The 27,433-nt window shown below is 37.4% G+C and overlaps 1 protein-coding gene across 1 annotated transcript in view; it reads left to right on the top strand.

Annotated features, from left to right (window-relative positions):
* zc3h3 (zinc finger CCCH-type containing 3) overlaps positions 1–27,433 on the top strand; it is a 76,978-nt gene that overhangs the window by 32,534 nt on the left and 17,011 nt on the right. Inside the window, exons 4-8 of the mRNA XM_067373817.1 lie at positions 10,516–10,654; positions 23,092–23,237; positions 24,565–24,637; positions 24,755–24,913; positions 24,997–25,066. Coding sequence (XP_067229918.1) covers positions 10,516–10,654; positions 23,092–23,237; positions 24,565–24,637; positions 24,755–24,913; positions 24,997–25,066 — 587 coding nt within the window. The remainder of the gene's footprint in view (positions 1–10,515; positions 10,655–23,091; positions 23,238–24,564; positions 24,638–24,754; positions 24,914–24,996; positions 25,067–27,433) is intronic.

Genomic DNA, 27,433 nt, shown 5'->3' with positions numbered 1-27,433 from the left:
GAATTTGTTCTTATCCTTGGTTCTAATGTTAACTTGGACTATTCTAAATGAGCAACCATGTGCACAAAAAACGGAAATGAAAAATGCGAAAAATACCAGTTGATAATGTTATAATTTTTAGCCTATACTTTATGCCCGAGCTTAAATGGAACTTTATACTAAGAGCTTGTGAATAAACCTCGTAACTCGAGAAGATCCTCAAACTGTTTGTAAAACTTATATAGAGTAAATGAAGTCCTGCACGCATTTGGAGACCGTCTCTGCATGTTTGCAGTGCAAGGGTAAATAATAAAAAAAAAATGGTTCTTTGAATAAGTACAGTGTTTTCTTTATTTAAAAGATGATGTGTGTGTAAAGGCTATTGTTTTATGGATTTGAGGAACGGAGAAGAGTGTCTTAGTCTGGTATCTGCTGTCATAACCAATACAGCCAGTGCGTAACTTCATCTTTTATAACACAATCTTTTGGCCAAATATATTAAGGCCAATTCACACCACACAGACAAATGCCAACAAACACATTTGTTGGGTTTTGTTGGATCAGTGTGTTACTCCTGTTGGTGTTGGTCAGGGTTTGTTTTCACAGTAAACGTGTTCAATCAGTGTTTGTTAGTGTCTGTTGGGGCAGTATGAACATGACAGTTATTTTCATAAAAACGGCTAACTTGTTTGTTGACGTTTGTCTGTGCAGTGTGAATTTGCCTTTAAATGACAGTAAATCATTTACTGAATGCCCACATATAGCTTCAATAGATTTTGTTACCTGTAAGTTCATAAAAACTTAAAAAAGTGATTCAATTACTGCCTCAGATGCGGCCATTAATGACTGACAAGACCCAGATTACAAACCTCTAATTAGCCAGCTGTAGCTGCACATGCATTTTTTCCCCAGAACTTTTACACTTTTATTGAATATGAGGAAATACGTGTTAATACAATTTCATTTTTGACATGCTTATAAGTCCACCCAGAGTATGTGATTTTTTTTTTTTGCTTCTATGTGGTTTCAGTTGTTGCTAAAATTTTTTGTAATAAATTTTAGTACGATTGTTATTGATTTGTTTATGAAAATGTTTGTACACAGATTTCATGCACAAATTTGTGTGTACCCATGGTTAGTGAATGAGACCCACTGTGCGAGGAGATCAGTGGTCTGTGCTGACACTGGAAGCCTTGCACAATCAAGTTACAAATGGCTGCTTTCAACTTAATTCTATTATTAACCCAGTATTATACCTCGAACTGGGGAGTTCAACTTCATCCCCTTCTCTCCATTTGGCCTTGTGTTTGTTGCCAAATATAATACGACTGCACTGCCTTCACATATGGTTTTAGGAATGCCTGTTAAACAGCTGTCCCATAACACAGGCTCTTAGAATCATTGACAGAATTGCTTGGAAGAAAGGCATGCAGAGTACAATCAGACTAGGGGCGATATGACCAAAATCTTATGTCACAACATTAGTAATTTTATTTCACAATAGCATTGTATATCACAATATAGTTATTTTTGCTTTAAATAAGGTTTTTATATCTTCAACATGTTTGATACCAAATAAATTTCATAATTTTGGTCACCCATTTCAATTCACAAAAAAACATACTAAACTAATCAAAGAAACTAATTACAAACATTGGGACAACAAACTACAATAGTACAAATAAATAGACCTCTTTATCGTTGTTTGATTAACATTAATGACCCAGATGACAGCCAGTTTATGAGGCTGCTGTCACTTTAAGACTGAATGCATGGATCCAATATACTGTTACACATGCTTTTTCTTTCTTAACTGTTTACGTTGACATAAATGACTGTTTACATGGATACTTGCAAAGATGGGCATTTTGACACACAAGTATGTGTATTTAACTGTTGAAGTCCAATTAGGTGGCAAAAACTTAGTTCAGTACTCACATGCTCTATGAGCAGCAGCATATACATGCTTCTCTCAGACAGCTCATGCATATAGCGAAATGAATTCTCTTTTCTTATTGTGTTTCAGTTTTCCTTGCTTAACCCTCAGGGGACTGAGGCTGATTTGGGGCCTGGAGAGGTTTTGACATGCCCTGACATTTGTGTTTTTTTCAGTTGTTTATAAACATATTAACGGAAAAAGTGTCATTACACTGTATTCAGCACAAACTAGGCTACAATAATATGTGAGGAACATGTATGTACATGTTTGTATTTTTGAAGGAATAACGTTTATGCGTAGTTATTGAAAAAACAAAAAACTTAAGTCACTGAAATGAAGCCAAAAAAATATATATTAAATCTGTGTTCACAAGACTTCTGTGTATTGGAGGTTGTAGACTAGAGTTTTTGCTTCAAAATTATGTAAAAATTATCATTCCTACTCCTTCATATAAAACAATAGAGAGATTAAAATTTTCTAAAACATCTTTGGTCAAGAAACACAGTATGCGTGGAGGCGTGAATCGTCATGTAAAATGGGTGATTCTCACCTGAGAAGACAAAAGAATCACATAAAAGATCTCTAATGACCTGCATAAATAATGAGGCCTTTCAGTCAGGTAGGCTGTGAAAAAACCCTCTGTTGATCATGTCTCAAGCTCATCATAATGTGAATCAAACATACAGAAAAAACAGCAATGCTGTGAAATATTATTACAATTTAAAATAATGGTATTCTATTATTAAAATATAATGCATTTCTTTGATACAAAGTGTTTGAACAATTATGTTACCTCTATGGCATTTCATATAGGCTTTTAGCTTAAAAGCATGCACATTTGGAGAAATATTGATAGATTCTCATGTTTATGTCAATATTTATTCATTATTTATTGTCATCACTGTGAACGCTGGATACTGTTTACAATTCATAATTGCAGCCGGAGGGCGCTCTGTGCACTTTTAGTCCACAAATGCCAATGCTAAAGAAGAATAGGCAATCCAGGAAATAACTGAACTAACAGAGGCCAGAGATCACGAACTATAGCTATTCAAAACACTTTTCAAGACAATAAATACACGATGGAGAAGATTAATGCATGTATTGACTGAATTTGCCTCTGAATAGCGCTGACTCCGTGGGCGTGGCCGTATTAGCGGATAATGAGCTGAATCAAGGACTTCTAACATGGCTCTCTTTTCATACAGATTACATAAACACAGAAGGGTTTGTTTTCGATTTGACTTACACGATTTAAAACCTGACATTTCAACGTTTCTTTAGACACAAGTCTAATTTTTTTGTGATTAGTATTCACTAAGTTACAGTTCATTTTCTGAGAACTATCAGATTGGACTTTGTTCAGAGGGAGACGAGAGATCACGCATCATGTAGTTTTCTTTATTTTACAAAAAGCACAACATTTTGTGTACAAAAATAAAAGAAGATATTCCACAGATTGAAATGCTGTATAGCTCTTAATTGTATGTGCAACATTGACAGAGTATTTTGAGTCTCTTTCACACTGGTTAGAAAAAAAACACTGTGATCACGCCGATGTGACCGCCGACCCGAGGGAGTTAAAAACACATGCAAATGATGAGCTTTCCACACTGCACAGCAACGTCACATGAGCGCAACCGCAAAAGAGACGATAGTCCAAAATCTCTATCGGTTGACAAATTTCTATCAGTTAATCGTGTCTACTTGTATATCACCCACTCCTAAATCATCCTTACATGCAGTGATCAACAACTCACAATTCCCTTTGATGAAGTTCCTGGCAAGAGAGCATTCCGGAGCTATGCCACACTCCATTTTGGCTACACTTGTTTTGTCCTACAAGATTCTGCACTGCCTTAACACTAGTTTGATAGCAGTGTTAAGTGTTGCTGGTTTACCGGAGAAGCATTTAATGGCAGCTGTGCCATCCCACCGGGAATCAGAGGATGAGACCCTGGGGGATTGCTGCAGAAGCAGGAGGGGTATCTCTCGCTGTCAATAATGAGATTAATGATGTGACAGAGATGGAATGGTAAAGAATCGGACTGCTGTTAAACGGAATTACTTGTCAAATTTGGAGACGGGATCAGAGAACATGAGATGACACGGCTTGATAATCCCTAAGAGGATGCAGGGTGTCACTGCTCCCCTGTCATAACATTTGATGAGTAGTGCAGGGAACATTCCAGAAAGTGTGAAATAAATACTATAGCAGTTGTCGCACTGTGTATCTCCATTTCAGTTCCAGAGAGCATGTTAGGACAAGGAGTGCAGCTTGAATGTCTGCATTTCCTTTTCTTCCAGTCTTCCTTTCTTTCCCACCTTTTTCCCTTACTGCCTTTTTTTTTAACATTTTTAACTTTATTTGGACTGAGAGAGTTGGAAGTGGGAAAGAGAGAAGGGGACGGGATCGAAAAGGACCACAAGCCAGGACTCGAACTCGGGTCAGCCAGAGAACAACTTTGACTATTCCTTTCTTTTTTTGTTTCTAACTACTTTTCCTTCCTTCCTTCCTTCCTTCCTTCCTTCCTTCCTTCCTTCCTTCCTTCCTTCCTTCCTTCCTTCCTTCCTTCCTTCCTTCCTTCCTTCCTTCCTTCCTTCCTTCCTTCCTTTTCTTATTTATCTTTATCTTTCTTCATTCATTCCTTTCATGTTCTTCCTTCCATCATTTATTTTCAATGCATTTGGGGGCAGGCCTAATGGTTAGAGAGTCAGACTGGTAACCCAAAGGTTGCTGGTTCGATTCTCAATACCGACAAATTTCGAGTATGGGTTACCATACTTGCCCTATCTATCTACTGTATCTTAAAGGTGCCATTGAACGTGTTTTCAAAAGATTTAATTTAAGTCTAAGGTGTCCCCTGAATGTGTCTGTGAAGTTTCAGCTCAAAATACCCCATAGATTTTTTTTTTTAACTGCCTATTTTGGAGCATCATTAAATATGCGCCGATTCAGGCTGCAGCCCCTTTAAATTCTCGTGCTCCCCGCCCCCGGAGCTCGTGCTTGCCTAATATAACCCTCAAAATGGATCTTTACAAAGTGTTCGACATGCAGCATGCCTAATCGCGTAAGCTTGGTATTTATTTGGATGTTTACATTTGATTCTGAATGAGTTTGAGGCTGTGCTCCGTGGCTAAAGCTAACATTACACACTGTTGGAGAGATTTATAAAGAATGAAGTTGTTTATGAATTATACAGACTGCAAGTTTTTAATAATGAAAATAATGACGGCTCTTGTCTCTGTGAATACAGTAAGAATTGATGGTAGCTTTAACCACATTTAACAGTACATAAGCAACAAATGCTAACGAAACATTTAGAAAGACAATTTACAAATATCACTAAAAATATCATGATATCATGGATCATGTCAGTTATTATTGCTCCATCTGCCATTTTTCGCTATTGTCCTTGCTTGCTTGCCTAGTCTGATGATTCAGCTGTGCACATCCAGACGTCCTGCCCTTGTGTAATGCCTTGAACATGAGCTGGCATATGCAAATATTGGGGGCGTGCATATTAATGATCCCGACTCTTACATAACAGTCGGTGTTATGTTGAGATTGGCCTGTTCTTCGGAGGTCTTTTAGGGTGCTTTCACACTTGGTTCGATTTCCTGGACCGAACCCAAGCTCGATTGCTCCCCCCTCCCCCTGCCCCCACTGGACTGTTCACATTATATTTATTTGGGTCCGACCCGCGGTTCGTTTGCATCATCAAACCAGCAGCTGTTTACTATGTTGCTTAGTAACGATGGCGCAGGAGAAGGCGGCAAAATGCATAACGTTGCTCTCCTCACTTTTATATTTTTGTTTTTGAACCGTTGGTTTTGTTCATAACGGCTCTTGCGTCTATCTGCCGTGAATGTAGAATGCTGAAGGCGAGCAGAAATGAGAAAAGCTACGATACAGCTCTCTGTTTGCAGCACGTCAGTCACGTGTGAAACACACACACAAACACACATTTTTATCAAATAATACAGCATTAATAGCGGTTCACTTCCGCAATTTGGTACGTTTGCATTCATATCAGAATCGAACCATACCGGAGTTCACTTGAACCGCACCCCAGACCACCCTTTTTAAGCGAACTCGGGTACGGTTCGCGGGTGCGCACCCAAGTTCAGAAGACAGTGTTCACATCATCCAAACGTAGCAAACTCTGACGTCAATCGCACCAAAAGTGTTAATGTGAAAGCACCCTTAAACAAATTAGATTTATATAAGAAGCAGGAAACAATGGTGTTTGAGACTCACTGTATGTCATTTCTATGTACTGAACTCTTGTTATTTAACTATGCCAAGGTAAATTCAATTTTTAATTCAAGGGCACCTTTAAATTTCTTCCATTCTTTCCTTCCTTCTTACCTGTCTACCTATCTTACTTTGCCTTCCATCTTTCCCACATCAGGGAAAGCTGAACTAGACTAGATGGCCACCTTTAAATTGGTGAGAACCATGTAATTTCCAAGACCTCTTATTGGCTGTATGCAGATGTGCTTTTCATGTTAACATTAACATCACCACCGCCACTCAGTTTTACCAAGCAGCCCAACATAAAGTCCAGAGAGCAGACAGAGAAATAACATGGGAAGCTGTCAGAAAAATGAGTCTGTGCATGTGACAGAGAGGGATAGATAAAGGTGTGAGCTCGCAGCGCTGAAGCCGAAGTGAGTTGAGTAAATAATCGGCCGTCTGAGGAGCCGCGGGTGCGGGGCTGGTGTGTCAGCAGGCGATGGATGAGTCCCCAGGCCTGATTGTAAAGCCCAGCAGGTTGTGTTGGTTGAGTGAGTCTGTGCCGAGTGGAATCTCAATCTTCCCTCTAATAGGCCACTGACAGGCCTTTACCACACACATATACACACACTTGCGAGCACACACATCAATAAAGTGTCCTGACAGGGACCATAGCCTCAGCTTTGGTACCTAGCGTGCAGTTCTACACTAAACTGGCCGCACACACGCGCACAAAGACATGGGCGGCATCAATTCTGCGGCGCTATCATTAAACAATAGGTAAGGTGGAACAATACAGTGAAGTGCGTAGTATACGGCTGGCTATGTAAGACACAAGCTCTCTGACAAGCCGTATTTGTCATCCGCTGGGACACAGGCAGGTCCGACATCGGTGGTACAGATGAGAGGTGTGTGAAAAAGTGACTTTGAGCCAGACAACTAATCTCGCAGCCTCACTTACTCGACCCCTTGACAGAGGCCCACACACAAGTGTGTTTGCTCCCTCACTTATGCAGTCTGGTCATATACTCCACAGCTCAAACACTCCATCACATAAAGCGCACATAAACACTCATAAAGGGTCCTCCATATTACACACAGTTGTGCAGTCGTACACATCCCTCGGCTGTTCTTTCTTTCTAGGCCATATTGTGCAGAGATTTGATCATTGGTAAATGTTTGTCGAAGATGAATTCCCCGGCTGATACTGAAGTGTGTGTGCGTGTATGGGTCCAATGATAAATGGAGAGGGGCACCCTGGAGTAGAAGACAGGGAAAAATAGGAGGAAGGTTTTCTATTGGTACAGGAAATGTGAGTTTCTATTGTAACATTATGGAATGGCCATTAAAAGCACACAGGAAGAGTAACTGCTCAAATAACCAGGGAAAGGAATATTATCAAAAACAATATGTATGCTTTTGTTTACTTTTTGCTTTTGCCATAATTTATATTCACTTTTTTCCTTCCCTTTCATCCTTACTTTCCTTGTTTCCATCCTATCTTTCTTTCTTTCTTTTTCTTTCTTTCTTTCTTCCTGCTTTCCTTTTTTCCTACCATCTTTTCCCTCCATTCATTCATTCATTCCTTTCATGTCTTTTTGTTTTTCCTTCCTTCCTTCCTTCCTTCCTTCCTTCCTTCCTTCCTTCCTTCCTTCCTTCCTTCCTTCCTTCATTTCCTCCCTCATTCCTTCCTTCCTTCCTTCCTTCCTTCCTTCCTTCCTTCCTTCCTTCCTTCATTTCCTCCCTCATTCCTTCCTTCCTTCCTTCCTTCCTTCCTTCCTTCCTTCATTTCCTCCCTCATTACTTCCTTCAGTCAAGTGTACTTATTCTGAGACACTTATAAGGAGCACAACTGAGAATGAATGTTTTGTTGTAATGTAACTCTTGCTAAATCAGCGTTCCCTGTAATTAGTTTTAAAGTAAATGCCATCTGCGAACAAATACAACCTTTTTGTAGACGGTTGTACATGGTTTATTAAAATAAAGTTTCAGCCAAAGCCTTTCTGCTTTGTCTTTTTCCTCCACTAACCCTCTCTGATTTTCTTAAGATCTTTAAGTAATTCCATTCTCCCGTTGGCTTGTCTAACATGCTAAATTGTACCTGCTGGGAATAAATCTTTGGGGTTTTTACCTCTGGTGTACAGCGGCAACGAGCGAAAGCTGCCATGCCGAGTCCATCTTTTACTCAGCTCGCATGCTTGCATGTCACTTCAGCCCAGCCACTCATAAAGCAACATGATGGATAAATGAATACAGAAAGAAATAAATAAAAGCCACACTTATTCTCTCCCGCACATCCTTTCCTCCGCCTCTCTGATGGATCTGTGAAATGATATAAGGAATAAGACTTAGAGGGAGAGGGAAAGAAAGGGTTGGGGTGGAGAGACGGATATGATTTATTAGGCTGATAAAAATTCAGCCTTTGTTATTCAGTCATTTTTCCATGTGCAGCTTATTAAGGAGCGCACCTGCCAGAGGAAGAGTTTGTGTGAGGCAGTGGGTGTACGTCTAAATGTGTGTGTCCCGTAGAGTAGGAAGACTCAGACCTCACAGAGCCAGTTTAGATGACACCTTCTGCACCTCTGTCTGTGTTAAGTGCTGTATTTTTATGTCTATTAATGGCTCCCTTTACACCTGGCATTATCATGAAATTTCAGTGATCAAATCACAATTGGTAATACTTAACCCAAAAATGTTCTGCTGGGCCCCCCTTTTTGTAAAGGAAAATATTTTAAAGCCCCCAACCTATATGCACCCACACTGTCACACATGACCTCACACACTCTCAGACATGACCTTGCTTGCATAATTCTATAGGATTTATTTGAAACATTGTTATTAATACAATACTACAACTTATCAACTTCAACAGGCGTCTCTTTGTGTTTGTGATGTGAAGTCTCTTAGTGGCGTCTTAGCTTGTTCAGCTTGATACTGCCAGAAGCTAATATTTTGAGGCACAACACACTGTGCTCTCTCTTCATTACCCACCATTGTATTGGTGAATCCAAGGGCGAGATATGCATTATTATATTTTCTTGTCCCTGCGCTTGTTCGAAGCCATGATGAGAAACTGTTTTAATAGGCCTTCTGTTGAAAAAAATATGACGAGAAAAAATAACACTTCTAGATTATTATTATTAGAAATATCAATGTTTTTGAAAAAGAAACATCTAAATGGAATATAACTGTCTTAAATATCCCAATCTTAGTCGTTAATGTCGGGCATTTAATTTCAGCTGGAACTGAGTGAATAAACACCAGTAAACTGAAGCGCTTTGTCTAGCGGGTTAATAAACTTAACCAAACACATCCAATATGAGATTAATCAGATATATATATAACATAAAATAATACATCTGCACAAAAGGATGTGAATGCACATGTGAACTGACCATGCTCACAACTCCCGTTGTGGATGTGCTCTTCCCGTAACAACAACAACAATAACAACACTGAAACACGGGCAACTAAAACACAAATTATTTACAACATTCAATTACAATAGTGTTTTCAATATGATTTTATGCTACGACCAGCTTTGCTGTTTTAGCAAAGTTTTAATTACCATTCATATTTATTTTTCGGTCTTTATCGCAATACACAAAGAAAATACAGGAAATATATACACAAAATAAAAAAAAAAAACCACAACAAAATGGCTTTAAGCAAAAATTAGTATTTAGTGTGACCTCCTGGACTTTTCCAGTTTCTCAAAGAAGAAAATCTGAGAAACTTCTCATCAGATTTTGAAAGTTTTCTTGACTTTCTAATCCTTTTCCATTGCATTTAGGTTTAAGAGAGCCAGGTTTAAGAGAATATTGCTCAAACGTAAGGGGACGTTCCTAAATACTTGCCACTTTAGCCTATAGAAGTTTCTCTTTTTTTTCTGATTTTGAATACTGCATACACTTTTACTGTATTTTCTGATTATATTCTAATAAACAGACTGAGAAATAATAATATATTTTAATTATAACATTGCTAAAAGAACATCTAATGGTGGTCTAAGACCTTGAACAGTTCTGTATATGGCCGATTGGTGCTGCACATCTTGCACTTAATTGTATTTTCATGATCAAAGTGATTCCATGCATTTTTCACATGCAAGTTATCTAAATACCAAACATGTTAATACTACATATAGGTGTTAAAGCATCTGGTAATAATGTTTTGTGTTTTGTGTGTGTGTGAGAAATGTAAAAAGTATCTATCTCTATCTAGAGTTTGTGCAAACCACAGGCTAATGACTCAGTTATAGCTTATGCAGGCATCATTAGGTGATTAAGCATTATTGATCAGTAAAGTGACATGTCAACCATTAATTCCCTTCCATGATTTGTCTGTTTCTTTGCAGGCCCCACCTCTTCATCAGTGCGAAGCCCAGCATCACATAGGGTCATCAAAACACGCTACAAGATCGACACACGCAGAGCGCATACAATCCATCACAACCCTGCTCTTTCCTACAGGGTCAAGAGAGTACATTCTGCCAGGTAAGTGATTGGGTGTGTTTCTGGTGGAGGTGGAAATGACCAGCACTTAATCCACTTCCTGTTTGTCTCCTCTTCTACAAGGCTCATTTCAGTGGCTTTATTCTATCATAAATTGTGCATTTGCACTTGTGCGCGCATCCCGCTCGCAATCTCAGTCCGGCACAACCAATTACCAGACTGATTAAAACCTCTCGGTTGACATTCAATGTTTTTATCAGTGTCTCAGTGCCTAATAAAACATTAAATAACCGCCTAGCCCTTAATAATGCCACACAGAACCATAACTAACTGCCTCATCACCGCTGATAATGACAGAGAGAAGGTGCCGCTCGTCATGGTAATCTATTACTGGAACCATAATATTACACCATAAAGATGTACTACGGGATGCTCATGTATACATGTGGCTAGTCACTGAGACAGAGGCTTTTAATGGCAAATGGCGCCTTGAAATAGTTGTTTGTATAACAACATTAAGTGTTTTGGAAGTGTAAGGGGCCATTTACACCAAAACTTTTTTGAATTTAAAAATGTGAGACACTGGTCAGAGGAACGAAAAAAAAAAAAAGCATTTTAACATTCCAGTGCTTTTAGAATGAGACACGAGTGCAACGATCAAAGAAGTCCATCTAGCAAATTTTTACATAGAAAAACAATAGAAAAGAAGCACTAAATGATATGGAAAGGCAGACCAACAAAAGTTTTTCCTGTCAGTTTACATCCCCTAGATATGCAATACAGTGGTGCTGATGGAAGAAGAACAGGTTCCGATTCAAATGACAAACAGCTTTTATTTTTTTGTTTGCCAAAGAGAGTGTCTTTTCAAAATTTGGTCATTTTGATTATAGAATGCGTTTGTTACTCTTTTTCCTTGCAATAACATTGCCATTGTGAAAAGGGTCTAACATGGCTGAAGGATATAAAGAATCGGAGTACGAGCCTTTAAAGCAAAATTAAGAGAGCTTGGAAAGCTTCTAGATTGTGAATGCTTTATAGAAAGACAGAGAGAAGGAAGAGGGGTCACTGCTGTGTCTGTATGGCATTAGTTTTAGTCTGATAGGAGGCCACTGAGAAATCCTATTCACTTAAGGGTGTAAATGAAGCACTCATGCGTACGGGTGTAAATTTTTTATTCCCCCTCTTATCTACAGAGTTAAAATGATCTTCATAAATCCCCCTGCTGTGTGGCCCTGGCTTAGCCATGTATAAAAAAAGAGAGTGTGGATTATAGGTGTTATATGTTAAGAACGGTGCCACATTAAACAAAATAACCTTCTCTTTTATCTCTCTTGCTCTCTTTTACTGTCTTTCTGGTCTGTTCTGCCTTAGTGAGGATTGCTTTACACTGCCTTGCGTGGAAAGCGCTTACCAAAATCTCTCTTTCTGGTCCTTTCAAGCAGTATCGGTGCATGATATCACTCTGAATATCTGATTGGCTGCTTAAGCAGCCGTAACTTTGTGTTAATGAAGAGAGAGAAAGTTAGAAGAGCTGATCTGTTTATGTCCATGGGTTTTAAATCTAGTAATGTAGTGATCCCTGCTCATATCGTACGATAATAGTTTCCTGAGGATAAGTATCTTATATGTTTTTGCACTCATTTAGGTTGGATGTGAATGCTCAGAGATAAAGCATGATCTTTTTTTCTTTTCTTTTTTTTACTTAAACTTGTTTATTGAATTTTAAATGGCAATAATCATGCTAAGGACTATCCTGCTATGCCTGATTTAGTAAAACTACTGGTCTCAGACGTCTAACAGCTGCTCTTCAAATAGATGATTAACAGGTCTGCAGGTCAGACTCTCATCTGAGCTCATTATTGAAAATTTGCTGACATTTTGTCCTCAGCGGCGCACAAGTCTTCAACACTGTTTCTATACATTTTGGATTTAGAAATGTTTTTTGTTGGTGTAACTGAGTTTCTAGCTCGTTTCAGATTAATTTGTAATTCATTTGTGTGAGAAAACGCTTTACATTACACTTCCTGAGTAAGAACCTAATGAATATCATACTGAAAGTGTAACCTAATTGCTTTGTGGAACAGCTACTAAAAAACTTTGTGTAGAATATAGTAAGTAGATAAGTAGATTTTATGCCCGCATATTATTTGAAAGACTACATATGAACATTTGTACTTTTGCAGTTCACTTAAATACAAAAACTTTTCAAAAGTACAAATGTTTCAATGTAGTCTCTCTCTAAAAAAGGTGGTTAAAAATGGTGGAAAGCCACTGACCAGAAAATTGTGACCAGTCACAGCATTTTTAAAATACTATACAATTTTTATATGTGTCACTAAAATCTAAAATAGTATTCGTCAACAATTAAAATTTTAATAAGAAGCAGCATGGACACTGTAATTGACAATTTTTGCAATTTTGTGTGCAGTCCATTGATGCTTCTTTCTTGCAATTTAGATTTGCTGGGGCAGTGCTCTTGGGATTTTAATGGGTAAACGAGTGTGTGTTTGTAGGGCTTCATTTGTGTAATGCAGATTTTGTGAGATGCGTGCTTGGCTTCAGACTGCCTTTGAGCTGTGGTGACTTACCGCCATTCATTTAGCTGCCTGCAATAAATATTGATTCATCAAGGGATTTTCAATTTGAACCTCTGTGACGCATTGTGAAATATTACAAGAGAGAGGGAAATGAGAAGGAGAGAGATAGCGTGGGGGGAGAGAAGATAAGGGAAGATTTTTAACGATCCATCTCTTTTTCTTTCATTCATTCATTTGTATGGTGATGCTTATTTTTAGAGTATTTTAGAGTATGGCTATCTGCCACCTTCTCATTACATTTACACATTTGGCAGATATTACATATTTGCTTTTATCCATTGCGACTTATGGTGCATTCAAGATGTGCAGTTTGCCAGTACAGAGGGAATCAAACATGTGATGCTACACAACATGCTTTACCTAATGAGGAGAGACTCTTGGTGTTGTGGCTTTTTTTAGTTAACAAAAACATGCACACAGATGGCCGATCACAGTCCACCCAAGAGCTCAAGCAGAAGAAGAGCAGAGCCCCTCTCCGTCTCACACATGATCAGACAGACGCAGGGCTCTTTAGCCCCTCACCCTTCCGTGCAGTGACCCGGCGTCCAGCGCAGCGAGCTGGAGAGCGGTGGGAGTGTGTAGTCAGCAGTGCGGCTGTGTCTGGTGATTGAGTGTTTGAGGGGACCGGGTGGGGGAGGAAAGGACCTCGTAAATCCTCAGCAGCCACCAGAAAATAGATATAATCTTAACATTAACTACATTAATAGTAGCAGGAGTTGAATTAAGAAAGCCGTAAAGCATGGACGCCTGGGTATAAATTACATGAGTCTGTGTGTGCGCGCATGCACACATGCATGCATACAAACTGCCCTCCTCCCATTACACTCTGTTTTGTTATGTTCTGGATTTTTCTTTCTCGTTGTTGTTTTTTGTTTTTGTTTTTGTGTTTTTTGTAAGTGTACAGTTTGTTTTTCTCTTTGTATTTGACCCACCAGATCGCCTCTTAAGACACAAACTGTATTAGGGATGGACTATGACAAAAATCATAATTGTCGATTATTTCTCTTGATATTTTAATAATGGATATTTATTAATTTTATATTATTGCTATTAATATTAATAATGGCTCAAATAGTATCAATATCAGTGTTAATATCATATTATTTAAATTTAACAATAAAATGTACATTAAAATAATTCATATCATATTAATATTAATGTTGTTGATATAAGTAATGATTCATATAATATTATCAATATCACTATTATTAATTCATATTATATTATTATATTATTAATGTTTTTGAAATAAGTGTCATGTTCACCAAGGCTACATTCATTTGATAAAGCAATACAGTAAAAAATTGTTGTTGTGAAATATTCTTACAATTTAAAATTTTTTTTTTTTTAAATGTATTCCTGTGGCAAAGCAAATTTTCAGCAGCCATTTCTACAGTCTTCTGTGTTGCTTGAATATATTATATTATATTATATTATATTATATTATATTATATTATATTATATTATATTATATTATATTATATTATATTATATTATATTATATTATATTATATTATATTATATTATATTATATTAATTATATTATATTATATTATATTATATTATATTTAAATTAATGAATTAAAATGTATTAAAATACTTGTGAGATTGATGTCTCTTCATATTGTGATCACAAATATAAATTTTATATTGTATTAATTATTTTTATAAATATGAATTCATATTGATATCAGTTTAATTAAATGCATTTACATTAAATAATTAACTTGATTGATTAATAGGCTTTAATGTATTGCTGTTTTATACACTTATTGGAATAAATTGCACACAGAAAGCGAGCAATGAGACAGATATTAATCATAATCTAATCAGTCATTTTTCAGATTGTACAATCCTTATTTTTAAGGAAATATTTTAGAAAACGCATTAATTTATTTATTGTGCTATAGTGCAATGTATGAAGCCAGATTTCTTCCCGATGTTTCCCTGAACTCTAACACTGTTCAAGTCTATATTTAAAAAAAAAAAAAAAATCATAATATTTACCTTTTATTTTCTGTAGTTGACGCACTCTCACACATATGTTCATGCACTCTCTCAGTGTGGGTGGAGTGGCCGGCATGGCCCTCATCAGGTTTAGTGCTCTGGTATTGATCAGCACAGGATATGCTGCAGCGCTGCTCCCCTCTCCTCTTCTTCACCACCTCTCCATTCATCTCATTCACCCATCCAGGGGGAGAAGGGAGGGGAGCATGAGGGAGAACAGGAGGATCAAGAGAGGAGACTTGAGAGTGCTGAAGGACAAAGTTGAGCAATAGAGCATAAGAGCTCTGGTATTAACAGCCAGAAATGTTTTAAAGTTAATACAGTATTCCCATATGTATTGTGAGGTATAAAACAGAGCTAGAGCCTGGAGGAATGGATGTAAATGATCCAAATGTTGATGATGACCAGGAAATACCTTACACTTTTACTTACCAGCAACAGTGGATGGTGAAAGCCCACTTTTTTTTTTGTATTTATTTTTTACAACTACTTTTGTTTATCCTATGTATAGATATACTCTACCATTCAAAGATTTGGGGTCAGTAAGAATTTACATTAAAATATATATATATATATATATATATATATAATTAGTGTAGTGTATAGTGATTTTATAGCTTTGTAAGAGAAGATGCTTTTTTGCTAAACCTGAAAAGTATTAAAAAGTAGCATTTAGAAGATATATTAACTAATAATATAATTTTGTACCATATACAATTGAATGCACCTAGCTAACAACAACTTACTTTGTTCTGGTTTCACCTCACTCCAGTCTAAACTAACTGATTTTATAGGTAGGCCTAATTTACTACACATTGTCATTTACATAACCTGAAAATATTGTAGATTATTAAGGCTAATTTTAATAACTACTCTTGCACAATGGGGTAAGCACACTTATATTCTCATTTCAGAGTTGTTCGAGTAAATGATTCATTATAGACCGTGTGGACAGATCAGTTGTTATCATGATTCATTAAAATGAATCTGTTCAAATGAGTCATTAGGTTGCGAATTGGACATTAGGGGACGTTGACACGTTGTGTGCGAATCGCGACTGTTATTAGGACATCGCAAAAGATTTTTCAACACAGAAAACACTTCACCACTGGATAGGATTTTCTTTTTGTTTACTGAAAGTGTGGTTTATGTCAGTTGCCCGTGCAGGGTGCCTGTCAGAGAACATGAGGTGACGTTCTTTTGAGCGCTATTCACACCCAGCGGTTATTCAGGAAAAACATTCTCCGAATGCGCCTTGTGAAACATGGATTCAGTCTTACGAACTTTTAGCATTGTGTCAGTTGATTTAAATTATTATGTGTAAGGTAGAGAAAGTGCAAAGACGGTGCTTACTTTGAAGACAGAGAGAACTCGCTCACACGGGGGAGGAGCTCTGCTCGTTCTGTCCGTCAGCGCAGCAGTCGTCACCCTCCTTCATTTAACATGTGAATGGTGGCTAGAACGGCTGCGGGTTCAAAGGTCAATACGGAATGGATTAATCTGCGTTCATTTTTTTATGTGTTATTTTTTCTCAGATTAATTAATCGAAATTAACGCATTATTTTGACAACCCTAATTTTTATATATATAAATATATATAATCATTCTAATATGCTGATTTGGTGCTGAATAAACATTTCTTATTACTATCAATGTTTAAATTAGTTGTTGAATTTTTTTCAGGATTCTTTGAATGGAATACAAAATAAAAAACATGATGAAAAATATAGAAATAACTTTTTTTTTAACAATGTAAAAGTCTTTACTGTCACTTTTTATTAATGTTATGCATTATTGCTGAATAAAAGTATTAACTTCTTAAAACATATATTATATATTACAGACCCCAAACTTTTGAACAGTGAAATTAATCAAATGTTACAAAAAATGACTTACAATTTACAAATGAGAACGATTACAACCATTTTGGCATACACAAGCCATAGTACCACTATGCTGACAGTACAGAAGCGAGAGAAGAAGGTTTTTGTTTGTTAGTTTGTTGTTTATAGACAGTGCTGTGCACAAAGTGTGCATTACCTGCAGACAGCACTCAAGATCCAAACTGTCAGTATGACTTGTGCCACATTAGCTGTTCATTTCATGTTTTTCAAGATGAAATCAAAAGTGTTACTTCTACATGTGTGCATCACTGATACTAAGCAAGAGCCTTTATTGTCATAGTCCAATCTGAAATGTGGCACGCATAACAGTGGGTGGTAGAATAGGCAAAAATACCCGGAAAAAACATAAATACGAAATACACCCTAATGACAACTGCCTAATTTACCTCATGTCTCTCAGTCCTCTCCCCTTTCAATGACCACTTGTCTGCCCTTAAGCTGTTGATTTATTCAAACGTTTTAAATGTTTTCCCTCTCTAATAGTCTTTAATATGGTTATCACTTAAGTTTCCCCTCATTATCTACTTTGCTACAGGCAAAAAACTCATTTACACAAGGAAAATTGGTTAAGTGAAACCAGCTAGCTCATTTCAAGGGTAACTCTTTTTGTCTATTCTTCAGGATGAGCTTACTAATGCTTTCTCTGCAGCCAAATAGACAAGACAAGCATTATTGTGAATGCCCGTGCGGCCTGTGAATTCTTCCCCGTCACCAAAACAAAAGTCACATCGTTAATCACCCTGCCGGAGTGCTGATTCGCTCTCTCCTTCATCTGCGCTCGTCCTGCGGTCGAAACACTACTAGACACACATACTGTACATGCGTGCACATGCTCTCATGTGAGAATGCAGAATAGTCTGTATATGACTGAAAGCGGCCAGGTGATCGACGGCTAATTCTTTGTAGAACTTTTCTTACAGTTAAAAGGTTTTAACTTAATTGACGTGGATTCACACTAATATTTGGCCAGCATATGCATTCTTCTCCTGATCGTCACATGCACCAGCCCTGATGTGTTTTTGTCTTGACACAGGTGTAAGTCCCCAGCGCTCATCCTTGCTGATGGTTGCTTACCGTGCCCCCTAAATATGCCACATACTAGCAAAACAGAGATTTGTGTCTAGTGGGAGTGATAAAAATCATGATGCCTCAGAGATGTTTGCTGTAAAAGCGTTTATTTTGACAGAATGAATTAAAGGGACAAAAACACATATTCGCTCCGGCCCCTTGAGGGATGGGTCATCATCAGCATATCCGGTATATTTTTGCATTTCATGCCTACTTAACATGAGCACACTGTGATAATAATAAATGAATTGTTGAAAGAACTTAAGATTCCCCACAACTATTGTCTTTAAAAATTTCCATAATTAACAGTACTTATTTATCAATTTTAATTTGTTTGTTCACTAAATGCAAAATGTTTCATTCAGCCATGAAATGTTATCTTTGTTTCTAAAGGCGCATGCACCTTACAAAGCAAATATATCTAGTTTTAGAAGGTTGTACTGTATATAGGCTTCACACTATGTACAATTACACAAACCCCAAGTACCATAACAATCAACAAATGTAAAAATATGAGCTCAACAAGAAAAAAATAACAAAACAACAAGGGTTTTAACAAAAACCAGGGCTTGACATGAACGTTTTTGTTCGCCAGCCACTGTGGCTAGTGGTTTTCCAAAGTTACTATCCACTCAGCATTTTCACTGGCCACAGTTTTGACATCGATACCACGGGGGAAACTGCCATATAGATATTTTTAATATTTTAATATTATCTCATAATTTGGCAGCAGGTATATTAGGCTGCTGTCACTTTAATATCCATTATACTGTTACACATGAGTTTTCCTTCTCAACTGTTCACGTTCACTTAAAACTGAGTTTATGTGAATACTCACCAAGACCGACATTTTGACATTATTTTGTGTGAATTAGACTGTTAAAGCTCAATAAGCAGCAAAAAAGCACTCCATTTTCGTACTGAGAGGCAGCTTTATGTGTGCACACTTTGGGCATGAGCTCAAAATCTGCGGAAAGGAGTAAAATTGTGTGCAATACGTGCAATCCCAGGCTGAAATTCAAGCTCTGTAGCACCAACAATATTCATCCTGAGCTTTGAGTATTTAAAGAGTTGATGATATTTCAGTATTGATATTTATTGAAAAATCTATAATATATATTTTATACAGTGCACCTGTAAAAAATATTTCTGAAAAAACGTATCCTCTCTTATATCCCCCAGCAGACCCTCAGGAAGAGCACAAAGACCTTTTTATATCATAGCCTCAGGGTCAGAGCCCCCAAATACTAAATCACGCCCTACTCTAACAGTGCAATTACAACCCATCGTGTGTCCCATAAAAATAATTCCCTACTGCCATTCAAGTGATACATGGGACGACGTGATATGTCCCTCCAGACCCCATGTATTAGCACAGCCGGTTCCCTCTTCCTCTGATATCGGATCTGCTCTTATGCCTTCTAGTCTGAGTTACTGCGGTAACCGGAAACACAAACATAACTGATACCAGAACAGCAACTAAAGGTACGTATATTGTGGTGACCTGTGATTTAAAGAGTGCCGGTTGGCTGAAGAAAAGGTATTGGCGTTTAAGGGTCAAGGACGACTGGCTGAGAGCTCTAAGGGTGATGGAGCTCTTCTCTTTGCTTCCTGTCTTACTTTTATTTCCATCTTTTCCAGAGTTAAAATGAGGGACCCAAGAGGTCACAAAGCATCTTGTGTTTACAGCTTCCCTCTCGCTCCATCTTAAATAAAGCCCAGCAGAAGAACATTTGCATTCTTTACATGTACTCTGCTTCCAAGTTTAGACCTCATATATTTTATCCATTTTTCATACAGGCTCACTAAGACTGGGGTTAACTGCCTCACATGTTCCATGTTCATGTCATAGCTCCATTAGGCTCCATTATGGCTCTTGGGTGCCCTGCCTGAGCCCCAGTGAGGGCAGCAACTGTTCTCCCATTATGCCTCATTATGGCTCCCATGGCTGCTGTCACTAAGCCGTTGTGGACCTGTGCTGGTTATGATGTATGTATGACATATGCTCTTACAGCTAAAAGGATGTAGATGCACTACAGGTTGTTCGGCACTTTGATCTTGTGTCTTTGCATGTGTTAAAACACAAAAGATGATATTTTGAAGAATTTTGGTATACAAAACAATAGGCTTCTATTGTATGGACAAAAAATACTATAGAAATCAATGGGAACCAAAATTGTTTTCTTACCAACGTTACTCAAAATATCTTCTCAAAAGTGGATTAAGATAAACGCAAGCCTGCAGGGGCGGGCTTTAAACAGACCGAATGATTAAAGAAGTCTGGCATACATCACCAGAGAGAAGTCTGTCGTTTTTATTGGAAGGATTAAACATCACAAGGTCAAAATTCTTCAGTTCACCCAACAATGAAAATTTTGTCATTGGATATGGTAAACAGAAGCTCAACCGTACATGCTTGAAAAGCAAGAACAAACCTCACTGGTTCTTGCAGAAGCTGAAATGTGCTCAAGTCACATGCCAGAACAAACCTCATTGGTTCTTGCATGTCAAGGATGCATGTTTGATCTTCAATTTACCATAATTGATGTGTTCTATTTATGTCCATTTATATATGAATCATATAACCAACTGTGCCTCTTCAGAAGACTTGAATATGACTGCAAAATTTCTATGATTTATGAACTTTTTGAAGCATCAAAGTCTTGGTGAAATGAATTTTTCAATGGAGGGAAAGAATTATACTAAAAAATCCTCATTTGTGTTTCAAAGTTAAACTAGTCTTATGGGTTTGGAGTGACGAATATTAATGACATACATTTTGGGTGAATGATCACTTTAAGTATGAAACTTTGGCTTGTAACTCGTCCCGCTACAATTGAATATATTATTTTTATTTATTTATTTATTTATTTTTTTAATGCACATTTAGCAATTATTAAAGAATCTAGTTAGCAATATTATAATATTTTAAGAGTACTATTACCTGGCAGTTTATCAATGTGTATTTGTATTGAAGCCAGTGATACTTTTTTTGTGTGTAGGAGTGCTCTGGCTCAATGTTGGTGCTGTGCTGTACGTGTGGGCTGGGGTTGGACATATTGGCCAAGGCAATAGATTGTGTAGTTGAAGCTCTTGTATTGGGTGTAGATTGATGTTGGAGGTGATTTGCTGTTGGGCTCTCGAAACGTTTTGTACTAAAGTCCATGTCTCCTAATACAGAGTAGCTACTCTCATACACTCCTTCACACACAACTTCCCCCACAATCAGTCTCAAATATATACTTTGAAAGGTGTAAAAGACTATATGGTAGAGCTGCACGATTAATCATTAAAAGATCACTATCTCAATTCAAACACCCCTGCAATCTTATTCTTAAACCATGGTGATTCAGCTATGTTTATTAAACATTTGACAAAACGTCGGAACATTCAAATCTGCGTTGGCACTGCCGCTGATAGAGTTGTCATGTATAGGTATGAAACAGCTTCACAGTCTTTTCAACCACACAGTATTGTTATTTCTGTGTTACATTAATTTGAATTATCACAGAAGTACTGGGATAAAACTAAAGTTTATAGTTCGGATATAAACACTGATGTCTATGGTAGCAATCAAAATAAAGAAACTTGTTGCTTCAAAAAACAATTGTATCATTACATCGTTGACTGATATAAAATATATATTTGTCACTGAATAATTCAAGAGCTTTGTTCAAAAACACTGATTCATCCAGTAATGAAACAAGTATTTATGAGCGAGTCATTGAATCATTCATTCAAACCAATTTTTAAAAAAATAATTTGTTTAAATTCAACATTTTTAAATAAATTGCAGCAATTAACATTTTGTTAGAACCTCTAGTAAACTACATGTTATATTGTTTCATTTAAGAATAGTGATCTGTTTTTGAAACAAAACAAATAAAATCGTGATTCTCAATTCATTCAGTCGTGCAGCTCTACTAGATGGTATTGGGTCTATAATACAGAGTATGATAATGAGTAACACTGACAGAAGTGTAGTTCTGTATAGATAGCTGTGAGTATGTTATACTTTTTACTTGCTTAAACAAGCATTTTTAATAAAGAAAGCATACTTTCAGTTATTTTTAGAAGTGATTAACGTTTTATAGGTTTTATGCATTTTAGTGTGTTTCTGTCCATTTTGCACATAGATTTCTTAATATACGAGAATGTGAGAAAATGTCCTTTTAGTGTGTGTCCGTGTGCGTACTTGAGAGGAAGAGGAAGCATCAAGGAGTATGTTTGGGGGGCAGTCTCTCTGCTCTGGCCTCATGCCCTGGCAATTATCTCAATGATTTCCTCCTCTTTTCAATTCTTTCCATTTCCACACTGCCGTCCCCTCCATTAAAGGAGCAATTTACCAGAGTGCTGTGACACAGGAGCCAGGAGAAAGAGAGGGAGAGATAGAGAGAGCGTGAGAGTGTGGGTATGTTTGGGAAGGTGAGGATGAGATTGGAAAGGGGTGTTGAAGGAGGGATGGTAAGAGCAAAAAAAGAAAAGCTGCCTTCCTGCCTTCATTGAACATTCAGAAATGTGACATGATGTGATGTGTACAAAATAAATTTAAACAAAGTTTCTTAATGAAGGCAGATTGTGAGAAATCAAATTTTCATTTTTGAAACTTTTTTTTTTAAACGCTGTTCTTTTATCAAAGAATACAAAGGAAAAAAAATATCATTAGTTCCACACAATTTTTATCATGGGTTATGCAATTAAATGCAGTGTTGGTGAGCAAGCATAAGTGACTTCTTCCAAAAAAATCTTACCAACCCCAACCATTCAACAATGCTTATGTAACAAGTGTACCAGAGGGGGAAAAAATTAAATAATAAAAATGCGTGATATATCTCTTGTAATGATTTAATAATTGTGTACACTTGCGTCATTTGTCTTTCTCTTTTTGCAACTTTTTATTTAGAATCCTCCTGCAGAATCGGCTAAGGACTACTCCAGAAAGGCAGTGGAGGGGGCGGAGCATGAGGTGGATAGGCGGAGCCCTATACAGAGTCTCAGCCAATAAGCTCTCTCGCACCCAAACCACCTGCACACCTAACAGTAGACCAGGTAACAGAGATCACTGCTGTTTAGACATACATTGTCTGATAAATTGGCAGAGATTTAAACCATTAAAATCAGATTTGAAATGTATGCATGAATACATGAATATGTGCCACTGAGGTGGAGTTTTGTGGGCTTTATATGGTCAGTATTTATTGGTTGTCTCCAAGTACACGGTCCAGATTATCAACCCATCTAGCGAGAAAGTGTAGGGGGGCTACAGTTTGCCTTCTGAAATAATAAAGCTGTCATCTGTCACTGGCTACAGGTTGAGAGAGAGACACAGAGAGAACGGGAGAGATGGTGAATGGCCTAGATTAAACCTTAAAGCCCTAGTCAGAAGTGAAATTAAAGATCAGCTCCTGCTCTATGACAGGAGTTCCACACATACACATGTCTATTTATGATCTCCCCAACGAACTGTAGTCTCAGCCACACACAGATCTGGTACAGTTAAAACACACAGACTCAATCTCTCATTCACTTTTTCACACCGACTTTACAATTGCATTCCACATAACCAGCGAGCCATTTCTCACATACACTCAGATATTACATTCCTTGTGTCTGCCCTCATCGCTCCATCACTCAGTGCTACATAGAGTACAGTGTTTATACCTACTTCTCTCTTTGATTCCCTTTTGGCTGTGGTTGACGGACCCTGACATATAAATAAACAGCACGGTATCTTGTCTTAGTTGTACATGCTGGCCTCCGTCACTACCAATGAACACGATGACCTTTAATTACATGCTAATAGTCTGGCTTGTTATAAATAAATATGCTTGTGCACAAGCTTGGATGAGGCAAGAGAAACAAACAAGCACTGTCCTACAGCTCACTTCAAGCTATAATATCTACGTTCACAAAGACATAAGTGTATATAGCACTTTATATTGGGTAAAGCTGAATGTTTTTAAAGGAATAGTTTTTCAACAATGATAATTAGGTCTTCATTTCTTTAAATTTAAGTAAATCCAAACCAAACACAAAACCAAATTTCTTTCTTCTGTGAAAATCAAAAAGAGGTGTTTAGTGGAATGTTCATGCTGCTCTTATTTATACATTGAAAGCATTAAGTATCCAGGGACTGTCAAGCTCCTAAAAAGCCATAAAAGTACCATGAAAGTATAAAATCATGAAAGTAGTCTGTCAAACTTGGAAAACATATGATAGCTTTGTGTGGCGAACAGACCGAATTTTTTTTTTTTTTCTGCTAAACGTATACTTTTGTGTTCCATTGAAGAAAGACATACACTTTCGTAAAATGATGCATAATCTTTTGTGTATAACATGTCTTCCTTCTATAAATTTCTTTCTTTCCATACTACAGGAGAGTGGTACAATCCATATGTTTCCTCGACTAGCAATCAGGGAAGAACATCAGCCACACGTTACGTAGCCAAGTTAGTATTTTAAGAGACTGTTCATTCCACAGAATAACAATACACAACATATGAAGGTGAATATGTTTACTGGTTTTGTGAATGTTTTTTTTATTGTTGTTTCCCTGTGTGCATCAGTCGTGCTGTGCAGAGGAGTTTAGCTATAATACGACAGGCCCGACAGAAGAAACAAAAGGCCAAGCAGTACTGCATGTACTATAACCGATTCGGCAAGTGTAACCATGGTGACACTTGCCCCTACATCCACGACCCTGACAAAGTAGCCGTCTGCACCAGGTACTGCGTATCTGTGCACGCTCTCAAAAAATGTCTAACACTTTGAAAGCTGGCTTTAAATTAAACTCTTGATTGGTTGGCAGGTTTCTCCGAGGCACATGTAAGCAGACAGATGGGACTTGTCCTTTCTCGCATAAAGTAGCCAAGGAGAAGGTAAGTCATTATACTTTTAAGGGTTCCTCCGTCAGTCAAATGGACTTAACTTGTGAGATACATCTGCTGTCTTGATCTGCGTTGTGCTTTCAGTGGCTCGTGATGCGCAGCATCACTTCTAATGTTTTGTCAGAGCTACTCGCTTTCATTGACTTGTGCAGTAATGGTATTTATAGCTCCTAACTTAATGAAACAAGCTGTGTTACTATGATTACCTCAAAATGTAGATCTGTATGCAGGGGTGAGGTACTTTATCTAAATTAAATGCATACACTTCTCTTGCTTTAGCTCACATGCCAGCGATTACCATAGGTTGATGACCCCTGATCTAGTGCATATTTACATACACTGGGAAAAAAAAAAATTGGTGTAGAAACAATTTCCACTCAGAAACCATACTTCTAGTAAATTTCACAACCAGTTACAAAGAAATGGGAAGTAACACACTGAATTAAACATGAAATTAGAAGTAGAACAGCTGTAAGTAGTATTTTCTTGTAAAACGTACCCCAATAATTGTTTTCTTTATAACTTAGAAAAATCATTTTTACAGTGCAGAAAAACGATTCAAAATCGCTGTGGAATGGAAGAACACATCCTTGTGAATGATTTTTGTAATCACAAAAATACAGCAGCTTCAAACATTTTTTGATTGAATTTTGCTTGATTTGATATTCATTTTCATAACAGTTTTCTCTAAATCTAAGCATAGTTGAACCAAACTTGTCCATCACAGTGCAGATCATAATCTAGATAGACCTGATTTCAGTCATAACTCAAACATAAAATGTGCAGCTACTGTATTTTATCTTTGTAGGACAGTATTGACAGTTGGATTTATGCATAAAGCCATAAGAATCTTAACATAAGTCATGACTGGCCGTATGTGGTGGGTATCAGGTTACTGTCAGGGCCTGCTGGCCTGTGGGGTGATAATTAAAGATACTATGTCAAGGACTTAGCTTCCTCTCTCAGGTTATGTTGGTGTGTTACAGTCTCAATATCTTTGAGGCAATCCCACTAGATTCCAGAGTTGCATACTTTGAGGTCTTTGCCTAGGCATTGCCGTCATGGAGACAGGTGGAAATGGGATCAGTGTTGACGCAACATGTGACCCATCATATACTAGTCTAGATTCTCCTGAAGTGAACATTACGACCTCATTACTTACCTTCCCCTCACAGACAGACAAACACGTGTGCATGGTCATATTTTTTTATGGCCATAATTCTTTGCTCTCAAAGTGTACCTCCTCATCTTGTTAACCCATTTATTTGTCAATGCCATTATATAAATATTGTATTTGCAACGATCTATAATGCATGTTGCAACCAAAAGTATCTGAAAATAGCTGGGTTGCTGAGATAACCTGAGTAATATTCAGCTGATCTTCTCAATATTGGCAGCCACCATGATGGGAGACCAACCTTATGTATTACTCCTCATGAATAAAACAGTCAGAACTCTGTATTTCATGTACGTGTACATAATTTTAAATATTTGTAGAAAATCAATTACCAACTCCACTTAATATCCAACGTTTTCTTCAGGATTCCCATAATTAGAGTTGTCAAAAGTACCGACTTCTCTACCAATCAGTACTGAAATTTTCAAAATGTGATGCTTTGAGTGCTGTTGAGCAGATTCAAAAACACCTCTGATTGGCCATTGTGTTGACCCGCTCATCGGATATGTCTGTGATTAAAAGCAGGCGTCTATCAGTGGACTGGTCCGGGAACGCTCCAGTGTGTATCTGTGCAAGCGCTCGGTGAAGAGCGTCATTGATGACTATTTACAATGTTTTTGAAGCGTTGATCATTGAAACAATCACAGATATATCCGATGAGCGCATCAACACGATGGCCAATCAGGTGTTTACGAATACACTCGACAGCGCTCAAAGCATCACATTTTTTAAATTTCAGTACTGACATGGTACTGAAGTCGTTACTTTTGACAACTCTACACATGATCATAAAAAAAAATTGAAAATCCAACCCAATCTCACGGCAATTTGTTGAGGTGGATAATTCGTTTGAATTCGTACAACCTCACACAATGAATTTGTAAAATTTTTCCTAAATCATACAAATTTTACGAGTTGCCCAATTCGTATGAATTCGTACAAATTACCTACACTTAATCCCGCCCCTAAACCTACCCATCACCCAAATCGTACAAATTCGTAAGAGTGAGGTCGTACGGATTTATCCTGAGATAGCGTTGGGAAAATCAGTTTTCCATGCCTGAAAAATAAAATATTTAAAAGACAATAAAACATCTATAATGAATTTATAATTCCTTTCAAAATCATTTGTTAGCAAGATTCTGCTCTTGTGTAGCACTTATGTAGCCAAGCCAAAGCAA

Source organism: Chanodichthys erythropterus, chromosome 21 (assembly GCF_024489055.1).
Source record: "Chanodichthys erythropterus isolate Z2021 chromosome 21, ASM2448905v1, whole genome shotgun sequence".
In the NCBI taxonomy this organism is placed as follows: domain Eukaryota; kingdom Metazoa; phylum Chordata; class Actinopteri; order Cypriniformes; family Xenocyprididae; genus Chanodichthys; species Chanodichthys erythropterus.
Note: the sequence above shows the minus strand (reverse complement) of the source record. Positions and strands in the feature narration are given on the sequence as shown.